Genomic DNA, 24,957 nt, shown 5'->3' on the forward strand with positions numbered 1-24,957 from the left:
GAGATGTGTGAGGAAAGGGGTGGGGGAGGGGCACGTGTGAAGTCTCCACCCCTCTTCAGACACACCCCGCTCTATCACCACCTTGTTGGAATCACCAGTCTGGAAGCTTTCCAAACCCTGTTCTTGTTAGTTTGGGTGGCGCTTTTGGTATAAACATAACAGGCTGACCTGCTGTCAACTGTCGGCTGAGCGAAGCCCCATCCAGCTGCCTCTCCCTGGAGGCCAGAGAGTGGGGATGATACCTCCAGCTCTCTGTGTTCTCACACTTAGCTGCTCCTCCATCCCCATCACTGCCATAGAAATGCTGCTCTCCCCATTGTAAGGATTCCAGATGTGCCAGGACCTGGGCAGACACTAAATGTGAATTTCTTACAATCGGGCTCTGCCACCTAACTGGTGGGTGATATTAGACTTGTGCCCGAACCTTACAGTGCTATCATCATCACCTCCGTCCTCATCACCATCCTCATCAAAGGGTCCCTGAGAGCCGGATCATCACAGTTGCACTATCCCAGTATAGGTTGTCTGCTGTGGTTCTGGTTCATTTGTACACTGAATGTAGCAGGTTTTTCCTGTGTTGCCGGCTCCAAGTGGGTCTTGGGGTTAGGCTTGGGAGACTGAAAGTGACAGAACTCAGTGTCCTGAACTGTCCCCCACACTAGCATTCCCTAGAGTGGCCTTCTGAGAGGCCTACTCACAACCCAGTGCCCAGCGCTGCAACCCCCTGGTTCCTTGTATTTTCCCGAGTATTTTCTCAGCCTTCTCCCAGCATTCTCCACAACGGCAGAGAGCATGTCGGTGACTATCGCCTTGCTGTGGATTATCTGAAATATTCCAATTACCTGCCATGTGATCTGTTCTCCTGGCAGGATATTAAGGGCAGCAGAAATCAGAGCAGAAAGGTCCTCAGAGACTAAACCCTGGATCTCAATTTTATCCTGGACAGCATTAAAAGATGACATGCCAGGAGACACTGGGTCAGGTTTACATTTCAATTTGCTCCTGAGGCAGAGCGTGAGGTCGATGGGGAGCAAGGCTTAAGCCATGGCGCCCTTGCTTTTCAGACAAGTCCTTGAGGATACTGAGCAATGTCCTTGGCCTCTCTCTCTGTAGAAAGGGCAGGCCAGTCTCTGGCCCTTCCCTGGTTATCAAAACCAAGCCAGACCAAACAAAGAACCACTGCTTCCAGACTTAGTGAGACATCTGCTATCCAGCTGTCTAGCTGAAAGCTGTTGATTTTGAGGCACAGGATAACAGGGGTGAGGAGACTGTATTAGTTTCTTTTCTCATTGTTTTGACAAAACAACCGATGGAAACAAGTGGCTTTTTGTTGTCATTGTCCACTGTTGTCATTGTTGGTTGTTTGTGTAGGTTGTTATTATTGTTGTCATTCTCAGTTGTTGTTGTCCTTGTCAGTTGTCGTTGTCATTATCGATTGTTGTTATTGTCATTGTTGGTTTTTGTTACTGTCATTGTCCATTGCTGTTGTTGTTGTCATTGTTGATTGTTGCTGTTGTTGTGTTCTGACAGAAGCAACATGGTGGTAGGAGTATGTGGCAGAGGCTGGCCTTCTTGGTGGGCAGAACTGAGAGAGGGGGGGTGGGGAGGAAAGACTGGAACAATTCACACTCTCCAAGGACACACACAGAGCACTAAGGGCCCCTCCTACACATCTACAACCTCTCCAAGCAGCCCTGATAGCTGGGGACCAGATATGCAACCCAAGAACCTTGGGTTCAGTTCATATTCAAGCTGTGCCCCTTAGTGGGCACTGATGGAGCAAGATGTACCGAGGTTAGTGTGAGGACACCAACTCACAGTCAATGAGTCTAGGAGCTGGGAATGGCCTGAAAGGAAGGGTCTCTAGGGTGCAGGGAACTTTGCCTGAATGAGGCTTGCTGAGCTGGGTGCTGGGCAGGGAGTAGGGGGCATGGGTGAGGAGAAGATGGCTGCATGGTGAGGATTAATTTGATCTAGGACGCAGGATGTTGAGGGTGATGAGGGAGTACTTCTGTGATCTGCAACTCACCAGCTGAGGGCCTAGCGTTCAAACATATGAGTGTGTGGGTGCCACCCTCAGTCAAAGCACTGTAAACGCCTACGGTAGTCTAAAGTTCAGATCCCCAAGTGATATTATCTGATCTAGTGACTTGAAACAACACTGCTTTGGGCTTGAGATGGCACCTCACGCTGGGGCCACATGAAGGGGGAACTGCCCCCTCAAGCATCACACACCTCTGAAAGCTCTACCTCCAATAAAACCGAGGTAGGGACCAACCCTTTGACACATGGGCCTTCCCAAACACTTCCTCATGCCAACTGTGGCAACCCCTGAACTCCCGTTTCTCCTTTTCTCAGCTCAGCATCATTTATTCAGGGGAGGCTTGGGAAGATGAGTTTCCACAGGACTTCTTATTCTTTGCAACACACGCTGTCGTGCTAGCTCAGACACTGCATAAGTAAGTCATTGGCTATGGGAGTTGTTTATACACTAGAAATGCCATCACAGAATCCCATCTGTCTTTGTCACTGCTGCTTCCTTTGTTCACCCAGACAATGGATAATTACTGAACACTGTCTAAGTTACTTTCTGTGGTGGTGAAGAGACACCATGACCAAGGCAGCTTATATACATAATGTAATTGAGGGCTTGCTGTAGTTTCAGAGGCTAGGTCCGTGCTCACCATGGCAGGGAGAAAGGCAGCAAACAGGCAGGCATGGCGCTGGAGTATTAGCTGGGAGCTTCTATCTGATCTACAGCCGTGAGGCAGAGAAGGAACTAACTGAAATGGCTTGGGCTATCAAAACCTAAATGCTAACCCCCACTGACACACCTCTTCTAGTGAGGCCACACCTCCTAATCCTTCCTAAACAGTTTCACCAACTGGGGGACGAGCATTCAAATATATGAGCATATGTGAGCCATTGGCATTTACACCACCACAAGGAGCCTGTTGTGGATTTGCCGTGGGCCTGACAGGTGCTTGTTTCTCTGTAGGCATCTGTTGACTGAGCGATGGTGCAGTACAGGGCAGAAGAAGGCTGCGCAAAAATGGAAGGAGCAAATGGTGTAAGAGGTCAGGGCGTCTGATTCAGCCCTTTCTTTGCATTTTCCAGTCACTTCCCTGGAAGGTCCCCAAGACCATCCTGGCTAGTGCTGCTTCTGCTTGAGGTGTGTGTGTGGCGGGGGGAGTATTTCCAATCATAAGCTTGCTGTATGACTGATTTTGATTGTCAGCTTGATTGAACTGAAGAGGCCTGGAGGTTCCTAAAGCCTACCTCTGGATGGGTCTACCCAGAAACGATTAGACCGTGAAGGTTCTGACCTAATGAATGGTTTATTGCATTGGCGGATTCTCAGTTTCAATAGAGAATCAACTATTGTCAACTGCTGAAGCTGTGGAAGGTGGAGCCTGGTTAGAGGAAGTACAGCCTTTCTTTGAGGGCCCTATCTTCTCTGTCCCTGGACTGTTCTACTCAACTTCCTGTCTGTCATGATGTGAGCAGGAACCTCTGAAGCCATGAGGGGAAAGAAATCCTTCCTCCCTTCAGTTGGATCTATCCAGTGTTTGGTCACAGCAACACAGTCTAACACAGCTGCCCCATCAGCTCTTCATTAAAGTCACAGGGGGTAGATGGAGACCAGGCAGCATGCCTAGACCACGTTGGGGCTGAGCACTTGCAGTGAGACACTCACTGGCTGCCCAGTTGGTACAGGATGAGTCTCACTCTTTTGTGATGGAGTGGATGGGAAGTAGGCTGGCTGAATGGATGGCCATCCAGTCTAAAGCAAACTCTTAGATGCCGGAATACTGACTTGCTCTCTGTATTCTTGAAGCACTGAGTGTCACACACAAAGCTATAAGGACACATTTTACTGGGCAACATTTGCTGTGGGTCTACTGTGTGCTGGAGGCACTGGGAAGATGGAGGTACTGCTCTAAGCTCATTGCACTGTGAAGCAGAAATAAAACAAGAAGGCTGAGGACATGGCTCAGTCAGTGAAATGCGTACCTAGCCTGGGCAAAGCCTTGGGTTCTGTCCCCAGTACTGTTTAAATCCGACACGGAGCATGTCTGTATTTCTAGTACTCATAAGGTAGAGGCAAGAAGAAACATCAGAAGTTCAAGGCCATCCTCACCTACATGTTGAGTTTGAGGACAGCCTAGATTGCATGAAACTTGCCTATTTAAAAAAAAAAAAAAAGAGGAGGAGGAGGAGGGGGAAAAATTAAAATGGAGCTTTACCTTGCTTGTACACATAATCAAGAACTTACATTCGGAAGTCTGTCTTAGAAGGAAGTGAAGAATGTCTTTATGACTTAACCATAGATAAGCAAGTTTTCAAAATAGTCAAAAGTAAACTGCAAACCATAGAGGGAACAAATGATACCTTCACCATGTCAAGTTGGTAGGCTTGGACCTTGCTGGACCAGAAGCTCTGGAAAAGGACATGAAGACGAGCTGTGGCTGGGGAACATGTTTGTGATGACGTGTTGGTTTGTCTTGCGGCATAACTGAGCACCACACACCGGTAGCTCAAACAGGAGAAGTTAGCCGTTCCCGTGATTCTTCAAGGTGTTGCTTGAGCCATGTGCCCTTGGCACGAAGGAGGGATCTGCTCTGTGCTTCTCTTAGCTTCCCATGGATTCCCATCCTTTGTAGCCTTTGTCCTCTAGACATCCATTGTCATGTGTGTTTGTGATCTTTCTGTATGCAAACCTGTTTCCCCTTTAGAGGGACATCAGTCATATTAGATTAGGGTCCTCCCTCATGACGGTTTTACAAACAAGGTCTTTCTAACCTGCTTTGGGGTTGAAATTGAACAAGACAAATATGTTTTTTGGGGATATAACTGCAGCTGCATGTAACTGCCGAGTGGTTAGTATCTAGTATCTGTAATGTTGAAGGTCTTTTGTATAGTAGTAAGAAAAGAATAATGGCCAGTAGAAAAAAAAATTAACAAACAGAAATGGACAGGATTGTCATAGCCCAGAAAAAAACACCCGCTCTCCTCAGCACTCAAGAAAATACAAACTAAATTCCTAGATCAGCTACTGTCTGCTGTGGTTTGAGTATGAAATGTTCCCCTACAGGCTCCTTCATTTGAAAACCTGCTCTTGAGCTAGCGGTACTGCTTGGGAAGGTTGTAGGACCTTTAGGAGGAGGAACCCTGCTGGAAGAAATATGTCACTGGGAACCGGACATCACTTCCCTCTTTCCTTTCTCCAGCCCCCAGCCCCCAGTTATCCTCTCACAAACCCCTCTCATGCACGCCCTCTCAACTGTTAGTCTCTTTTTCTTTGATTATATTTGTTACATACATGTAGATAGATAGATTTGTGTGCATGCATGTACACCTGCATGCATGTGTTCGTATACACACAACCTGCTAAATCCATTTTTGTTGCTGGTATATATGTGATACCCAGGCTGATCACTCTAAACTGGACAACCAGTGAGGGGCCTCATCCCTAGGAAAGGCTAATTATCCTTCTCTCAGCACTCGATAGTCCTTTGTCTAGGGGAAGGATGAAATTTCCCCTCTTCCACATTGTCCGTTGATACTGCCATTGTCAGGTCTTGTAAATGCAGTCATTTCAAAGAGAGACTGCTTCACAGCAGACTTCCTGTCTCCCACAGTCTCTTCCCTCCATCTTCCTCAGTGTTTCCTGATCCATAGAGGCAGCAGCTGTGGTGTAAATTTAACCCGTGGCGCTGGACTCCCCACGATTTGCTGATCTTTGCATTGTGTCCAGTTGTGGTTTTCTGTGACTGGTCCCCATCTGCTGTAAAAGGAAGGCTTCTTTGATGAGGAGTGGTAGCAACATTCTCTGTAGGTGTAAGTCTAAGATTTAGAATGCAGTAAGGAATTATGTTGATCTAGCAAAAATGTCGATAGGAAATTCTTTCCTAAGGTCCCTTACCTCATTAGCCCCAGGAAGCGGGCTATGTTTCCAGTACCTGGAGTGATCTACCTACTGTTTAAGAGGGCCTTAAGTCCAACTAGACAGCTGCTGGTTGCCACCAAATGTGAGTGCCATTACTGCACTTTTATTCATATCTCCGCCATACTAGTAATGATGGTTCATAGAAATTGCAGCTGGGTAGGACTGGTTCATTCCCCCCCCTCTCCTGGCAGCTTGCATAGTGTTTTCTGAAACCATGGAAACTAAGCCTTAGGAAAGAGTCTTTCAGGTCAGACCCAGCTCCAGTCATTTGAATCCTGTGTCCTAACTGTGTGGTGTCTTCATCGGTAAGGGCTACCCTCAACCCCTGAGAGGCAACCGAGGGCTACACTGATAATCTTTCCTGTCACTTGGAGCATCCTGAAAAACCCTTCAAAAGGTTGGACCCTACTGTGTCTGATACTAGGGTTTTTGTTAGACTACGGTTCTTGAGGGGGGAGCATCTAAATTATTTAACTTCCATATATATATGTAAATATATGTATGTAAATATCTATATAAACATATGTCTTCATGTATACATTATATATACATACACACTCACATGTATTATGTATAACTAGGTAAATATTAAAAAATGGGATCCCGTGAGCCTTTATCAGACAACCTCAGTGTGATTTAACCTCCCTCCCTTTTCCCCAGGTGGAGCCCGCTCCTCGTTATTCCATTTCTCAGGTGCTTACAGTGCGACTGTCAGCTTCCTGCCCCTGCTGCCGTGCCTTCCCTGCCATGATAAATTGTGTCCCCTGGGAACCGTAAGCTGAAATAAATCCCTTCTCCCTGAAGTTGCTGTGGCCAAGGTATTTTATCTCAGCAATGTGTAAAGTAACCAAGACATCATTGGGTCAGCACAGTGAAAAGCTTGACAGTGACAGACAAATCTGGCCCCTTGTGTCATCACCCACAGCGTAGGCGTGGAGAAGACCTTGGACTTAGATGGAAAGTCAGATGTCGATGGTTGCAAACAAAGAGGAGAGGCGGTTATCCTCTCCCGTGCATGGGTTTGCTCTCCACGGTTCCACTTACTAGGGTCAAACGTGATCTAAAAATATAAATGGAAAATGGAGAAATAATTCGCAGGTTTTAAACAACTTACCCTGGTGTGTTATTCTGAATTTTCTTCTATTATTAGTGTGCCTAATCCAAAATAAATTTAGTTTTACTGTAGGTAAACGTGCGTAGAGAAATCATGGTGTGTATAGGCTTTACTATCGTCTGTGCTTTCACTCACTGGAGGTTAGAGCATATGCCCCTATAGATAAGTGATAAAGGGGGACAGGTGGGCATTAAATCGACACCTAACTGGATAGCTCTGTTCGCTAATTTTCTCATCATTGTAACAAAATACTTAACAGAAATCGCTTTAAGGGAGACGTTTTCTGTTGCCTCCCAGTTCAGATGCGTAGACCATCATGGCAAGGCTAGTGCAGAGACTGGAGCATCTTGGTCCATGGCGGCAAATGCTTGGGGATGGGCATATCGCTCTTCACCTTAGCACCAGAGGCAGATAAAACCCTCAAGACCTGCCCCAGTGAACCGTTTCCACCAGCTAGCCCCCAAAGGTTCCAAAGTCTCTCCAAATGGCACTGACAGCTGGGGACCAACTAGTATTCAAATCCACAAGCCTGTGGGGGATGTTTCAGACTCAAGTCCTGACAATCATCAGTTGGAGAAATGTGAACAGCCGTATCTTTGGAGTCACCATGATCTTGTGTCCTTTTGTTAAAGCATGACCTCCCTTTTCTAGTCCCTCTTTGAGGCTCAGCTACACATCTTTCCTGCTGGTGGCCATGAAGTTAGCTTACCCCTTTTGGCAACTAATCCTCCAATTCATGTTGATTGTCAAAAAAACAAAAAAAACCAAACAAACAAACAAAAAAAAAATGATCTTACTGTTTCCCAAGTCAGCTATCCTACCTCAGGGTTTTATGAGAATGGTGTAATCTAAAAGAGCATTCCAAAGTATGCCACTGAGGCCATTACAAATAACTGGGCGGGGCTGGGGAGCTGGGGAGATTTCTCAGCGGCACAAACAGGATTAGATTCTCCAGCACTCGTGTAAATGCCCACTGGGAGTGGCAGTACACCTGTACAGGGCACAGACAGTAGAGACAGTGGATTCCGTGGAGCAAGCCAGACAGCAGACTAGTTGTACCTGTGAGCTGGGTCTCACTGAGAGATCCTGTCTCAGTGAATAAAGGGGGGAGAGGGACTGAGGAAGACTCTCTATATCAGCCTCTGGCCAGAACACACACATGCACAAGCACACACACACATACCACACACAACCTAGGTACCTATCAATAGGAAAGCAGTTATAATCCAGCGTAGAATATCAGACAACACTTAGATTAAAGCTGATCCACGGCTAGGTCATTACAAGGAAAATTTTTAAGGTTTCCTACAAGGAAATTTCGGAATCTGCTTGTGTCCTCAGGGCAGCAAAGTGCTGGTGTAGTGGCAGAGGTCCGAGGAGAAGACACAGTGATGAAGTGTGTGAAATGCTGGAGTATGTGTGTGTGTGTGTGTTTTTTAAATGTGTCTTGTAAATACAAAAATGTACTTTTGTGTAAAACGGATCTTGGTCTTTGAAAAACAAAAACATTTTTCCTTAGAAAGGTTGTTTGTATGGTAAATTAGGAAACAAAAGACTTCTCCCGGGCAGTCAGAATAAAGGCAGAGGGGACCCGTCGAGCAGCTGTGTTTGTGCCACGTTAAAAGTTGCGTACACACTTTCGAAGCCTTCTTCGAGGTGGGCTGAGCATTTAGAAGCACTTCAAAGGAAGCCTGTGAGGAGAGAACCTGCCTCTTGTTTTCCCCAGAAAATGTCCTTTGTCCCAGATGGTTCTCTTTGATTTCCTTTTTATTGATTAGAGCTTGACTGTATTCAAAGGCTGCAGGAGAGGATTTGCAAGGATTTTTTTTCCCCTTTTTTGCCTGGGTGGAGAGCTATGGCATTTGCACAAGCAGGCTTCGGAAGAGCTGGCAGGGGGGACTCTGGAATCATTTGAGTAATTTACAGACGGTCTATTTTGGGTCTCCCTAGCCCACCCCACGTGGTGCTCCTCAATTAAGCTCATCAGGCTTTTATAAAAAAAAAAAAAGGAAATGAGGCTTGTTTATTTGTGACATCTCCTCAAAAAGGGAAAAGAGAGAAATGATTCCCCCACCCCGTTCCTCCTCCCCCCTCAGCTTCCCGTCTCCCGAGGCTGGGATGGACAGGTGGCAGAGCGTCCTCCTCGTGTCCCCTCTGGGATCATGATGTGAGAGTGGTTCTGTCTTTCGGGGGTGGGCCGTGTAGCTTGTTCTCAGGATCCCCCAGGTTGCAGTGGTGTGAGGTGCCGTGAGCCCTGCTTGACTTACAGCGCAGCCCCATCCCCCCAGATCCACTGTGAATTAAAAATATCAGAAGCTGAGAACGTAGTTCACCCGCCTGCTGTCTTCTGCCTCTTTATTAACTCCCGTGGTGGTGGTGGTGGTGGTGGCAGCGGAGGTGAAGGCTTGATCCTCGGTGGGGTGCCATTGGGAAGTGATAGGGTGATAAGGCCTGTAAGTGGGAAATATGAGATCTTTGGGTCACTGGGGACATGGCATTAAAGAGACCCACAGCCTTTCCCCTCCTCTCTTTTGCACTCTGTGTGGGCCAGAGAAATCCCTGTGGCGGTTCTAGGGTAGCCCTGCTTTGGGTTTCAAATGAGTGCATTTATTAAGCACACAGAGAGCATCCGAGCAGCAAGCAGCAGATAAGCAGAAGCTGCGGCCAAGAGCAAGCCATCCAGCGGGGTGCTTCCAACACCTGGAGAGGTGCCTGAGCACAAACAAGGTAACACCGTCTGTGCTCACAAGCATCCAGCACAAATACACTGGGAAGGAAGTGCTCATCTGGGCTCCCAAACCAGTCCCTCTGGGGCCCAGCCCCTTGGTTTCCATTCCCCTCTGCAGGCATTTTTATATTGTGGGGTGAACAATAGTGACCCCCCCCCGTTGGCGATAGCATTCCATCTCACTGTTCTCAAGGGCACGATGATGTCTTCAGCCCCTTAACTGTTTGCTCTTCTCTTCCCCCTCCCCCAGGGAATAGAATTGGGGGGGGGGGAGACAGCCTGCCCCAAGACAGGGATCTTTGGAGGACAGTTTGAGACCAACTTGATTGGGTCTGAAATGGGAGAGATGCCTGCTTCCAGAGCCACCTTCTCAGTGAGTCTGAACAGCGCGTGACAACTCGTCAAAGCATTTTCTATTTCACCAACCATAGTGTAAGTGGCTGTGTTCCACTAGGAACACTTACCACAGGCCCAGAGCAAAGGGGCCAGCCTGGGGCGGATTGTAACCCCCATATACCTTTTTTTTTCTTTATAAGTTGATAGTCTCAGGCATTTAGTTAGAGTGACGGAAATGCATCTAACCTTCCAAACATCACAGTCCACAGCACACTTGTGGACTGCTGTTTCCCCTTGTCCGTGCATGGGTGGTGAAAGCTATATTTGCTGCTCACCATGCTGCAAGAGAGAAAGTAAGCATGCCTCCCCCTCCCTAGCTCAGGCAACAATCAAAATACCAAATTCAAAGACAATGTGGAAAAAAGAAATCCCAAGTTGAGTCATTGTGAGTCAGGGACTGTCTTTATCAGCATGCCACGAGTGTCCCAGGATAGCCGGCTGGCAGAATGCAGAATGCGGTGTCCCGGAGTGCAGGCTGGCACTTTTGTAAACGGGAGTGCCGTGTCACCATTTCAAAAGGCCGGACACTCCAGTTCTATATAAGAGGAGACACAAGCATTCATGGAGAACGCGGAGACACCTGGCAAGGACACGGTGGCACAAAGAACAGAAAACAAGGTTGAGTGATGGTGGGACCAGGTCGTTTTCAATCCATTGGGGAGCTTGGATGAGGTGACATCTGAGATTCCCTGGGACCTGCAGGACTCCAGCACCAGTTCCTGTCTCATGTTTATTCTCTCTGTATCTCTGTATCTGTGTGTGTGTCTGTCTGTCTGTCTCTGTCACTCTGTGTGTATGTGTGCCTCTGTCTCTCTGTGTGTTATCTCTCTGTGTCTCTGTATCTCTCTGCGTGTATGAACATAGGGATTATGTGTATGCACACGTCTGTGTGACCACATGCACGTAGACGCCTGAGGAGGACATCCGTTGTCTTGTCCTGCTCCATGGCTCTTTGCCTCATTCCTTTGAGACCAGGTCTCTCCCTCAACCTGGAGCGGGACTGGTGGACAGGACCCAATGGTCTTGTCTCTCCTCCCACGTCACACAGCTCTGGGACTACAGGCAGCTAGGTGGCCATGCCCATCTTGCTTTACATGGATGGTGGGTATTTGGACTCAGATCTCTCTGCTTGGGCAGCAAGCACTCTTATCCATCTCCGCCAGACCCCAGATTTTAAAAATCAAATTTATTAACTACTTTATTATTAACAACGGGTCCCTTAGGTTTGTGCTACAAAGTTGAGGCATTCAGGACCTGAGCGAGAAAGGGCCATGGGGTTAGAAGTGCAAGTCTCCACTCGTCTGTCCGGTGACAATGCCACCAGACAACAAGATAAGGTAGACAGAACCCTACTTACATTTCAAGACCCGTCTCCAGCACACCCTTGTTCAGGAAGCCGTGGTGACCATCCTGCTGAGGGGTGCTTCAACTTCAGGCTCCCTAGTGTGCCAGAGGCCTTGTGATGCCTTTCTAAACGGAGGTTAAATTCACATAATATTGACGCACTCATATAAAAGTCTACAGCTCATCGGCACTGGTACCCTCAGTGGTCTACAGCCATCATCTCTACCTAATTCCAGAACACTCCACCACTCAGACAAGGCTCCATATCCATGAAGTGATCACCTGGCATGCTCCCTTGCCTCAGATCCTGTGCTCTCTCCTGCTGTGTCGTTTCTCTCATTGCTTGACAGAAATGTCCGCAAAGAGCAACTTAAGGGAGGAAGGTTTACTCGGCTCATCATTGGTGCTTTCAGTCAGTCACGGTGGCGGGAGAGAGAGGCAAGCTGGCACGTGGCACCAGGGAGCAGAGAGATGAAGCCTGGTGCTGGGCTCCCTGTCTCCTTTTCTTTTTTACCCAGTCCCTTGGACAGTGGGTCCCACATTCAGGGTGGCTCTTCCCGCCTCAATTAAACCTCTCTGAAAACATCCCCCAGATACACGCAGGGCTGTATAAAATCACTCTTAGGTGATTTCACTCTCGGTCAAGGGGACCATCCAGGTCAACAACCACAGCTTGTCCATTTTCTCTCCTGGGTACGTTAGTCATGGGATCACACAGCATGTCATCTTTTGTGTCAAGCATGTTTTTCAGGCTCATCTACGTAGCATGTGTCAGCGCTTTATTCCTTCACTTAAATTTAGTGTGTGTGTGTTGCTTGTGTGTAAGCACGTGTGTATGTAGGCGTGTCCAGTACATGTCTGGAGGTTAGAGGACAACGTTCGGAAGTTGGTTCTTTCCTCCCATCATGGGTTTCGGGGATGGAACTTGGGTCCTCACATTTTTATGACAAGTGTCTTTCCTCACCGTGCCATCATGCCAGCCCTCATTCCTTCTGATGACTGAGGAGCATTTGATCGTGTGCACGCACCGTCGAGTTTCTCCATTCACTAATGAACACTGGGCTGCCCCCACCTTTGGGCTGTTGTGAATAGCACTGCCATGAACTTCTGGGAGACTTGTTGGGTTCTCTCTTGGTTTGTTTTTTTGTTTGTTTGGTTTGGTTTGGTTTTTTGTTTGTTTGTTTTTTGAGAGAGTCTCCTGGTGCAGGCCAGGTTGGCCTTGAACTCACGAGCCTCCTGCCTCTGCCTCCCAGCTGCTGAGGTTTCCCCACCTAAAGCCTGGCTCATGAATAAGTTTTTGTGTGAGTATCTGTTTTTCTCTAGTAGCAGAATTGTTGGATCCCATGATGGCTGTGTGTCAAAATTTTGTATGTATGTGTACATGTGTATGTTGTGTGTTGTATGTGTATGTATGTGCATTATGTGTGTGTGTACATGTATGTGGTGGGTATGCATATGAAGTCCAGACGTCTTTGTCATGGGTGTCCCTCAGTCACCAGATGTTCTGAAACAAAGTCTCCCTGAACCTGGGGCTTACCAATTGGCTAGGCTAGCTAACCAGCAATCTCCAGGTACCCACCTGTCCCTGCCTTCCCAGCACTGGGATTACAAATGGTCTGTCCACTGCATTTCATATGGGTGCTGGGGATCCAACTGTCCTCATGCTTGCATAGCAAGCACTGTCCCCAGCACACCATCCCCGGGGTCTGTGGTTGACGGTCTTGAGACTCAGACTGTTGAGAGCTTTATAGTCCACCAGCCAGGGTTCCAATTTCAGGACATCATTTCAGTACGTGTTACACTCTGCTTGTGTGTGTGTGTGTGTGTGTGTGTGTGTGTGTGTGTGCGTGTTCTGCATGCTGCAGAACATGCATGGAGATCAGAGGACAACTTGCAGGAGTCAGTTCTGTCCTCCTGCCTTGTGGGTTCTGGGTTGTCAGGCATGGCAGCGAGTGCCTTTACCCACTGAGCAATCCTGTCGGTCCTGTTCTCTTCTGCGCATTCATTCGTTTGCCATGATGGTGGTCACGCTGGTAGGCCTGCACACTGGTAGGCATGCAGTCCCTGGTTCTCTGATTCGTTTCTCAGCCAGGAGACTGTGTGTGGCTGGCTCAATGTCTGTGATTGCACCCTCATTGCCAAGGATGTCATGCAAGAGTAAATACAGGAGCTGAGCTGCCATCTTGTCTGTCTCATTCAGAATCCAAACTGCGTGGTTTGGATGGATTCTTTCTTTTGTAAAGTGGGGCCTCTAGAAGGACAGAAGAACAGCTGTGCGGGGACTGAGCCTGGCCTGCGGTGATGTCTTACTGACAGTTTGCCTTGGTGGTCACAACCATGACACCCCTGGCCTGAGGATGCTGAACTGTCGGATGAAGCCTGCTGAATGAATCATCGCTCCCCCTGCTATTGTTCAGTTAGCCTTCTCTTCAGTTTCCACTAACTCTCCCTCAGGCTGCACATTGATCACTTCCGTGATGAGGAGGCGGAAGAGCAGATGGATCAATGTGCATGTTTCCCTGGAAGGACGGGAGTGGACGCTGTGATGTTGGTGTGGGGTGGACATGGGAGGGAGAGGGGACGGGAAGCCTGAAGCCTACCATAGCAGGATAAGAGAGCTTTGCTTTATTTAAGCCAAGAAACGCCTAGGAAGGGAATGGGTCCAGGAAGCCGCCTCGGGGAGTCTAGTCAGTGCCATCCCTGAAGGTGGCAAGAAGGGCTCAAAAGGACCCTGGGTACTGAGGGCTCAGCTCCTGTCCTCTTCCACTTCCTGTGAGAATGGCCAAGGCAGAGAAGGCTCCCCTGGGGGCAGCCATCGAGCAGCCTGCTATGTCTCCCATGGATATCTCTAGAATCTGGCTATACCACACCCCAGCCATCTTACCCTTCATTTTGTTCTTTATTCTTCTGTGTTTAGGCAGCTTGACTTAGTGTGCCATTAATCCCTCCCATCAGCACCCGGCTCCATTTAGGAGGCATCATGGGAAACTTTGAAGAAAGAAGGAAGGTGTTTCAGATTAGGGAAGAGGAACATTCACCGGAACCTGCTGGCTCCCGCTGGCTGAGCTCCTGCGGAGGGTCGGCCCTGCTTACAGGTGTGCCTGCAGGGTAGGAGTCTAAGGATGGCGGGAGGCTGCTAGCAACTACGTGAAGCCCTGAGCTTCTCTGATGACTCAGAGAGTTGAGTGAGCGTTCTTGTCTTGAACGTCTACCCTTCCAGGCCAGGGAAGGAAAAACCTGAAAGGGAAAAGATAACCAAGTAATGACAAGGACAGGTCTCAGCGAAAGGCTGGTGTGCGGTGTTGAGGTGGCATTGATTTTCAGTCCTGAGGCGGTGCCCTCGTGCTTGCTAGGCAAATGCTCCACTACTGAACTAAATCTCCAGCCCCATAAGAGACAGTGTGTGTGTGTGTGTGTGTGTGTGTGTGTAGGGGCTGTTACATGTTTGTGATGGTATGTACATGTTTACAGGTGTGTACATGCTTGTGTATGTGTACATACTTGTATGGGTATATACGTGTTGTATGTGTGTATGTTTGTGAGTATGTACTACTTGTTTGTATGTGTCCGTGTTTGTATGCATATGGGCGTGTATACATGTTTAGGTGTATATGTGTGTATATTGTGGTTATGTACAGGTTTTTGTAGGTGTGTGCGTGCACATGTTTTTGGGTACACATGTGTGGATGGGTACATATTTCTGTGTATGTGTGAGTATAGATGTCTGTGTGTATATGTGTGTGTTTGTAGGCATGTACATGTTTCGATGAGTGTGTGCATATGTGTAGATTGTGTACATGTTGGTGGGTAATACACGTTTGCATATGTCCATATTTGTGTATGTTTGTGTGTGTGTGTCTGTGTGTTTGTGTGTACGTATGTACCAAATATTTTTCTCATTCACTCTCCACCTTGTGTTTTAGACAGGGGCTCTCACTGAACATAGGACTCAGCAGTTCAGCTAGGGTGCCCTGTCTGCCATTGAGCTCCAGGAATCCTCCAGTCTCTGTGCTCTCCTAACCCCTAGCACTGAAGTGCCCGTGTGCCGCCACGCTCAGATTTTGGGTTGGGGCTGGGGATCCAAACTCACCTCCACATGTGTGTGAGGCAGAGGACACCTTACCAACAGAACCATCTGCCCATCCCCCAGTGGCACTTTAAAGCACAGTGGATCAGGCTTTAGTCCTGACCGTCATCACGGCATGGGGAGCACAGCAGTGAGCTCTTGTAGAGAGGCGGAGATTGAGCTCACTCCTCATCCAGGATCAGTGGTGGAGCTATTGCTGAGGGCTGCCTCCGAGGGAAGAGGGATTCTGTCTCAGTCAGCCTTGCCAAAGCTTGGCTGGATGACCTTCTGTGAGATGGTAGAAGAGGAGGAACCTGCTGTCAGATGGTAACAGCAGGGGTTTGGGGCCAGCCAGGGCTCAGCGGGTCAGGGTGCTCCCTCACCTCAAACTACTAAATAAATAAAATATAATGGAAAGAAAGTAAAGGAGGGATTCTTGGTAGGTGAGGTGAGCAAAGGTCTTTGGCTAAAACTGGCTTTTGCAAGTGAGTGCACAGATGGGACCAGGACTAAGTCTATCCAAGCAAAGACTCTTTGCTGGTTGCCAAGTGGGAACATGGGCCCAGCACTGGCAGACCTTCCTGTTTTTCAAGCAAAGCAAGAAAGTCTATCTTTTAATGTGAAGTCGCTTTAATGTGAAGTAATGTCTTTAAAGGCACATAATAATTAGTAACTGTCTGTTTGAATGTGACATGAGCCAAACACAATACACCCATGGGCTGCAAGTTTGAAACCCGCAGTTAACTGTGAGGTTGTTTCTTCTTTATAGCTTAACCTGATCCATATAGGAATCTGTGTTTGAGATAGGGCTTCATGTAGACCTGGCTGGCCTGGGACTTCCTATGTAGACCTGCTTGGCCTCAAACTCATCAAGATCTGCCTGCCTCTGCCTCTCAAGTGCTGCAATTAAAGGCATGCACCACCATGCCCAGGCCATATAGAAACCTTTCGGCTTTAGTCTTCATCTTGACAACGATGTAATAAACATTGTTTTCAAACTGCCACTTGCCATCAGTTTGTTGAAAGGGGTAGAGAACATGGATAAATGGACAGATGGCTAGATGGATGGATGATGGATGGATGCATGCATACATAAGTAGGTAGATGGATGAGTGGGAGGATAGAACGAAACTTCTTTAGAGACACATTCTGAAATGTTACTAATAAAATGATGTATGTCTAAGAGTTACTTCAGAATCATATATGGGGGTTAAATGAAGATGTGGGCAAATCTGGATTGACCATGAGATGGTGGTTTATCTGTATGATGACAGAAATAGACAGACAGACAGATAGATAGATAGATAGATAGATAGATAGAGAATAGAGAATAGAGATAGAGATAAATGTCTATGTATATAGGCTCCTCAGACATTTTTTTTTTTTTTTTTTTTTTTTTTTTTTACTTCTGATACACCTGGAAGTTGTCAGTGCTCTAAGAATGTTTATCTCATTAATGTCCTCATTACGTAGAGATGCTTTCTGGGGGATACATCCTACTTGGAACTTAGTGGAAAATATTCAGCTAATTCTTTGTAGGTAGAGGTAAGTGTAGATAAGGCACCACTTGGCAAGCATTTCTAATTGATGCTGTTCGGCAGTGGGTACATGGAGAATGAGTCACCACTCTAAAGTGGCTGACAGTTTTTTACAATTTTTTTTTTTTTTTTTAAAATAGAGGCCTGAAAATGAGGGCTCTATTTTCTAGGCAGTATGAAGTCATCCATTTTGGGTATTTATGCAGATTTTCCGTAAGTGTATCAGCCCTGACACAGAGGGAAGAGGTGCTCTTTGGTAGGAGAGGTAATATACTGTACGTGGTTGTGTCAAGGGATGGGCTCTGTTGTTAGCTACAGGTTAAGAACAATATCCTACCCAGGTAGGTCTCCGCTGGTTAAAGACTCTATGCTCATTTCCCTAGTCCTGACTACAACTTTTCAGTCATGTGACTCTGGACTGAGTCTCATTTTCACCCTCTGCTAAGTGAGATAAACATTATTGCCTCTGGCACTCACCAGGAAGATTAAATTGGTTGTTCTATGCAAAGCACTTGGTTATCACTCCATTGTTGTCATTGCCATTAAATGTTCTAAGAGCAGAAAACACTGTCTTAGACAAGAAAAAAACAAATCAAGCATAGCTTAGTCGGGGCAACCCTATACTCCCGATGATCCAAGTTCAATCCCTAGAACCTCTGTAAAAATTCTGAGCACGGTAGCACATGCTTGTAATCTCAGCACTGGGGAGGCAGAGATAGAAGGATCCTGGAGGCTCACTGGCCAGCCAGTCTAGCCTATTTGATGAGCTCCAGACCAATAAGAGATCCTGTCTCACATGAGGTGGATGGTGTTCATAAGATAACACCCAAGTTGGTCTGCCCTCTTGCCTCCACACAAACTCACACACATGTGCGCCTAAAGGTGCCCTTCCATGTGCATAAATACTCACACACAGATGCAAAAGCAAAAGAAAGGGGCACTCACTGTCAACTGAGGCACCCTCAGCCATTTGTTCATAAGTTTCAGGACTTAGTTTCCTGTCCATTGGGCACAAAAGGAAGAAAACTGAAAAAGCAACTTTCTGATGATGTTCTTTCCTGCAGAATGAAGTGGAACTGGGGGAGCTGCTTCTGTCTCTAAATTATCTCCCAAGTGCTGGGAGACTGAATGTGGACATCATTCGAGCCAAGCAACTCCTGCAGACCGATGTGAGCCAAGGTTCAGGTACGGTGCAATCCCCTTATCCTCTACGTCGCTAAGGGATTCTCTACTGTTTGAGGGACCCAGGTTTGGTTTGGTCTTGTTGTATCCTGTATGCTAGTGATAAGCGACGTAAGGGTGGACAGCATCTAGACCTAGAATGCTAGTTCAGAAGGAAAAATAAGTGATCGGCTATCTCTTAGGATGAAACAGGTCAGTGGTGACATCTTGGGAACCCTATTGGCCAGTTGTAACTACTTCTGAATTCTATCTTCTCTCTGAAGTTATGAATTACTGAGAACTTGCTTTTTCACGTACTATGCCTGTAATGCAGATGTCATGCTCTAGGTGGTGATGGTGCGAAAGTGATCTGATCAGCCAGAAAAGTGGGCCCAGTGTGCGGGGGAGGGAGTGGGGGGTTGCAGCTCATTTCCTGGGTACTGTACATCTTTATAAACCCCTCCCTGCTCTGAAAGAGCCACTGTGTTGTCTACTTTCTGTTAAAAACCAAATTCAAACACATTTAACAAAAAGCCAATCCCATTCCACCTGCATGCAGTTTCTTCCACGACAGCCAAGGCTGCTCTTGAAAATGAAGCCATGGTCACTGGGCTCCCTTCAGCTCAGTGCCGGAAACGCTGTCCTCCCTGATCCAATAGACAAAGGAAGTTGTTTGCAGTGAGGTGACAGCCAAGCCTCTAGAAGGCACCTTGTGCTCTCAAAAGCCACACTAGAGAATAGAGGCTTCAAGAGGGCTGGAGGAAAGATTGTAGGGTGGCTGGAACATTCAGATTCACCACAGTAGAGTCAGGATGCTGGAAGGAGAAGGGAGTCAAACTGCCTGCCACAAAATGCCGTTGTGCTGCTTGTGATCTTGGAGAAGGTACTTAGCCTCAGACATCTCAACTTCTTCATCTCCATAATTGTATAATGACAGTATTTATCTCACTGGGTTGCTTAAATAAATATTAAATTCAACCGCCTGCGTGACTCTCTTTCTAAACTGAAATGATCAAAGCCTGACAATTCTGATTCTGCCTTCACTCTCCCGTGAAGCTGTGAGCCCACTGGCCTGCAAATGGCTTTCTGCTGTCAGATAGCCTCCAACCTGGTTCTGCCTCTGCCAGCTAGATCTGAAGCAAATCACCCCTTAGCCTTAAACCTTCAGTTTTCTTGTTTGTAAACTGAACACAATGCCTAAAACATGGCAGGAGTTCATTAAGTGCTCAGTGAGTGGAGGAAGAGGAAAAGGAATCAGCAGCTAGGAAGACAGATGTGGAAACGATGGCTCCAACAGAACAGCTGGACACACGGGAGAATGATTAAGTGAAAGCAGGGGTGGATTAATGCCTGGATTAATAACTTGATAAGTGGTGAGGTGACTAAATGAATCAGCGGGTAGATTGATAGAAAAGTAAAAAGATCTCAGTGATAGAGCCCTTGCCTCATGGGCTCTATCCCCAGCAATGAAGACAGCAGAGAGATGGGGAAGGGTTAGGTAGTTACTGTTACATAGATAAGAACTTGGATGAAGGGATGGATGGATGGATGGATGGATGGATGGATGGATGGATGGATGGACGGATGGATGGACAGATGGATGGACAGATGGATGGACAGATGGATGGATGGCAGAGCTGGAGAACAGCAGGATGGCTGGGAAGTTAAGGAGATGACAGATGGCTAGACTATGTTTTTATCATCTCCATTAGTCTACAATGCTGTATCCAATCTGCAGACCCATTTGTGAAAATCCAGCTGGTACATGGACTCAAACTTGTGAAAACCAAGAAGACATCATTCTTACGAGGCACAATCGATCCCTTTTACAATGAATCCTTCAGCTTCAAAGTTCCCCAGGAGGAACTGGAAAACGCCAGCCTAGTATTCACAGGTAAGGTAACATTCTGGACCCTGATGAAGCCCTCAGGAGGCATGTTCAACTTGTTGTATAAAAAACTGAAGGTGTCTAGAGAGAGTTATGCCTAAAAACTTGTTGTCTGATGGTCAACTACCTAGATTTGAGCACCACTTCCTATCTGTAAACTTGGACAAGACCCATATATCCTAGAACACAATTGTTACATAACTGTAAGGAATCTAGATCAAGCTAGATTCCCTGGAACTGCCACATAACTGAGGGTTTTGGAAAGTTACTTGACTTCCCTGGGCCTCCGTTTCCTCATTATAAGATATGGATATTATTTGTTCTGTGTTATAGGTTTACTGTAAAGAGTAAGTGAGTTATAACCCTTGAATCATATCTGATACATATGTCAGCCTTGGTGATGGTGGTGGTACTGATGTTGAGGATAACAGTGGTGCTGATGATTCAAGTTGCTGGGTTTAATATAGGCATAGAAGAAAACAAAATCACCTAACTTAGAAAGGACAGTTGTCAAAGGCATTGGGAAGATATAAGTACAGGTGTCATGTGCCACACTCTCTAGGAAAATTTAATCTACTCTTCTGAGACGTAATTGTGCTTAATTTTAGGGTTTCCTAGTTATCTGTTATTATATAACAAATCACTCTAAATTTTAGCAGCATAAATAAATCAAACTTGTATTTCATAGTTCCTATCACTCAAGAGCCTGGGCATGAGCTGGGGCCGGAGCTCAGTTACCAGAGTGCTTGCCTAGCATGTATGAGGCTCCAGAGTCAGTCCCCAGCACCACATAAACCTGTAATCCCAGCACACCAGAGGATCAGAAGTTCAAGGTCAGCCTCAGCTACACAGCAAGTCTGTAGACAGCGCAGGATACATGAGAGCTTGCCTTAAAAACAAAACAAACAGAAATCTAACTCAGGCAGAGCTCTGCTGTACTCCGTGGTTCTGGCTGATCTGATATCCCCTTCTGAGAGTCCTGCTTTGGGGCAACTGAAAACTCTGCTGTTTAGATGTAGTCTTTCATGAATTCTTGCCAGAGCCAGAATCTGCATGACGTACTGAATAGACAGCTCAGTGGCTAAGAGTGCTCTCCGCATTAGCTTGAGGACCTTGCTTCAAATCCACAGCCTGGCTTCATGAGCCTGTAACTGCAGCTCCTTGACAGTGGCCACCAGATCCTCAAGGGAAAAAGGAGGCAGATAGCACACCCCCTTCTCCTCTGGCTTTTACATACATGTGCACCAGTGTATGCGCGCACGCGCACACACACACACACACACACACACAGCTCCACCTCCCAGGTGACTGACTGTTTTCGGTTGGGAAGCATTGTCAAAGCTCCATCAGACAAGGTCTGTTTTCCCTCTCTCTTTTTTTAGTTATGTGTATGTGTGTGTGTGTAATATTTTGCATAACACGGTACCGCAAAGGGCAACTTGATGGGATCCATTCTCTCTTTCCACCATGTAAGTCCTGAGGATGAAACTGAAGCTGTCAGCCTTGGCGGCCAGGACATTGACCCACTGTGCTCCCTTGCCTGTCTAGGACCTGTGCTTTTGACACACAGATGTGCTTAACCATTCAAGCATGGAGGTCCGTGCTACTCAGGGCCAGTGCCATGGTAAACCTTTGCTCCAGAGGTAGCTAGTGTGGCTCCCCACCCCATGATGTCAGGGCTACTTTCAGCATCATCGGGGAGCTTGAGAAAGTAGCCAGTAGTCACGCCTCATCCTCCAAGACTGGAGCAGAGTCCTGGGTCTGGGCATCTGCAGCAGGTCCTCACCGCAGTGTGAGGGTTTCAGTCAGCCACTCCACGGGTTTCACTGCATGGGTTTCAGTCAGCCACGTTCAAATAAAGTGCGAAAGCAATCAATAGGAAATCCCGCAGTCCCCATCCACACGACCTGGAGGACAGCATAGAGTTGTGAGTGTTCTTGTTTATTATTGGTCATTGGTCATCTCTTGCTCTATCTCGGGTACCGACAGGCAATAACATACAGAGTTGGTACTGTGAGCTATTTGGGGCATGCACTGGACCTTGCAGATTGTCTCCCTGCAGATGAAGGGGGACTACTGGATATATGAAAATATTATAAAGTACCCCAAATATTTTTCATGCTTAGCTAGGGTGTAGAGTCATGGCTAAAGGTAGGAACTGTGGCTGGCTGGCATTCCACCTAAAGGGCCTGGGACAGTAGCGGAAATGTGGGCGAGTGGGTTTGTATGTAGGCAAAGCCACAACCCCCCATGCTGCTGCGCAGGGCTGTGACTCGCTTTCCTTGCTGACTGCAAAGAACGCTGTTCCCTCCAGGCCAGAGGATCTGAAGTCTAGCCCGGCGCAGTGTTTCCAAACACTTTTCAAGGAAAGTCAGGTTGATCTGCAATTTAAGCATTTGCTGAAACTCCCTGGGGAAACCTGTAATTAGCCTGGGGGCTGGGCATTCCCAACAGTTCCATTCTTGAGTAGGAGGAGGCTGCTTCTGCCAGGCAGGCAGGTGATTTTTACAGCTGAGGTTTAAAAAGAAAAAGAAAAAAGAAAAAGAAGATTGATTTTCCAACTTCAAAACACATGGTTTGGGAGCTTTCTGGAAAAAACCCCATGAAGGTCCTCTGTGAGAAGGGAATGGGGGATGGCCATGAAGTGGTTGGAATGGAGGAGGAAGGGGGGACAGCATAGAGGAGGGGGAAGAGGAAAAGGAGGGAGGAAGAGGGGGTAGATACATTGGTTAGTCTTTTTGTCAGCTTGACATAGCTAGGGTCATCTGGGAAGGCGAACTTGTAATTGAGAAAGTGTCTCTATCAGATTGGCCTATAGGTAAGTATGCAGGACATTCTCTTATTTAATGATTGACATAGGAAGGCAGAACCCATTGTGGGTGGGTGGAGCCATCCCTGGGCAGGTGGCCCTGGAGTTTATAAGAAAGCAGGCTGAGCAAGCTATGGGGAGCAAGCCAGTCACCAGCACCCCTTTATAGCCTCTGCATCAGCTTTTGCCTCCACATTCCTGCTTGAGTTCCAACCCAGACTTCCCTCAGCAATGGAATGTGACATTGGAGGGTAAACCAAACCAACTCTTTCCTCCCTACATTGCTTTTGGTCAGGGTGATTATCACAGAAATAGAAAGCAAATGGCAACAGGGCGTAAGAAGGAAGAAAAGGGAATTGAGGGAAGAAGGGAGGAAGGAAAAGCTAGGAGAGAAGGAGGAAGGAGAAGCAAAAAGAGGAGGGCAGGGGAGGGAGGAGAGAGGAGGAAGAACGGGGCCCCATTCAATAGCAGAGTCGTTAAAACCTTCGAGGTTGGAGTCTATTACCATCCACCAGTTCTCCTTCTCTGTGTAGAAAAGGGATATTGGGGATCTAAAAGCATTGGAAGCAGACAGACATTTGCGCTCCTGTGCTCCCCACAGCAGCTTCCATGACAGCTAGGAGGGGGAATCACCCAGGTGTCCAGGGATGGACAGAAGGAAAAAGAAGATCTGGTCTATCCAGACGGTGAAATGTCCATTAGACTTAAAAGGGAAGGCTCTTCTAATGCCTGCCATAACATGAAGCTTGAAGTCATATGATGTAGGAAAAGCCAGCCAAAAGGTGGCGGGGGGGGGGGGGAGGGGCAGGTATCATATGAGTAGTCAGAAATCTATGAGACAAGGACTCCATGGGCTTGAGAGTGGTCACAGGGAGCTTGGTGTTACGTTCCTGCAACCCCAGGAGGGAGGTGTTAGAGGCAGGAGTTGAAGGCCAGCTCTGTCGTGAGACCCTGACCCTAAAAAACACACATTCAAACTTGGGCTCCAAACAGTGGTGGTCACAGCGCTATTATGCATGTAGCAGGTGTCGCAGGATCATATACTAAACAGCGTTAAGATGGGTCTTTTACGTGTATCTTACTTTTTCGTGGTTTTCAGGGTTTTTGTTAGTTTGTTTTGGAACAGGATCTCAGAGGCACGCAGGCTAGCCTCAAACTCTCTAAGTAGGAGAGGAGGATGACTGAGTCACAGGTAAAACCCAGGGCTTTGTGCATGCCGCCTGGGCTACCCACTGACGGACATCCTCAAACCTGTTCTTGTTTGTTTGTTTTGTTTTTGAGAAGGAGCCTTGTTCCGTAGCCATGGCTGGGTCTGAAACTTGCTATGCAGACCAAGCTGATCTCCAGCTTGTGGTGATCCTCCTGCCTCTGCCTCCCACTAGGAGCCACCATGCTGGACTTAAAATTTTTTAACAGAGGAGAGAAATGCAGTTTGGGCCACGTAGAACTTGAGCACTTTAAGGACATGATGGGATGCTGATGTGGGACCCTAGCCGGCCATCCTCCTCCACTGCCTGGAGGGAATGTAGCCCAGTGGTTAGAGCTCTGTCGTGTTGGCACTCTGCTCCAAGCAAACCTTCCCTGTCTCAGTTTCCTCCTCTGTAAAACAGGGGCGCTGGCATTTCATCCAGTGGATTGTTCTAAAGTCCAGGAGTATTAGCATGTGTGTATTGCTGACCTCGAAGAAGAAGGTGCTCCTTAGATATGCCCCGATGTCATCACTACTTGAAGTGTCCGCAGCCAGATTTCACCTTGAACCTCTTCTGAAAGAAGGCCAGGTCATCCTCTTTCCTCCTCCTTCCCAGAGTTAGAGGAGACCTTGTCTTCCTAGAGACAAACTTTGGGGAAACCTTAACTTAGGACCAAGGATCATGTCATTTGCTTCTTTCCTTCAGTTTCTCCCAAGTGTCCTGGGTTCCCTGGGACTCTGTTAGATGCTACACATTCAGATCAACTCAGACAT

General features: G+C 47.3%; 1 protein-coding gene across 3 annotated transcripts in view; it reads left to right on the forward strand.

Moving 5' to 3' along the window:
- Syt17 (synaptotagmin 17) overlaps positions 1–24,957 on the forward strand; it is a 70,133-nt gene that overhangs the window by 24,514 nt on the left and 20,662 nt on the right. For all 3 annotated transcript variants that reach the window (XM_060366968.1, XM_021646963.2, XM_021646964.2), the window contains exons 6-7: positions 18,201–18,321; positions 20,036–20,191. In XM_060366968.1, coding sequence (XP_060222951.1) covers positions 18,201–18,321; positions 20,036–20,191 — 277 coding nt within the window. The remainder of the gene's footprint in view (positions 1–18,200; positions 18,322–20,035; positions 20,192–24,957) is intronic.

Source organism: Meriones unguiculatus, chromosome 14, assembly GCF_030254825.1.
Source record: "Meriones unguiculatus strain TT.TT164.6M chromosome 14, Bangor_MerUng_6.1, whole genome shotgun sequence".
In the NCBI taxonomy this organism is placed as follows: Eukaryota; Metazoa; Chordata; class Mammalia; order Rodentia; family Muridae; genus Meriones; species Meriones unguiculatus.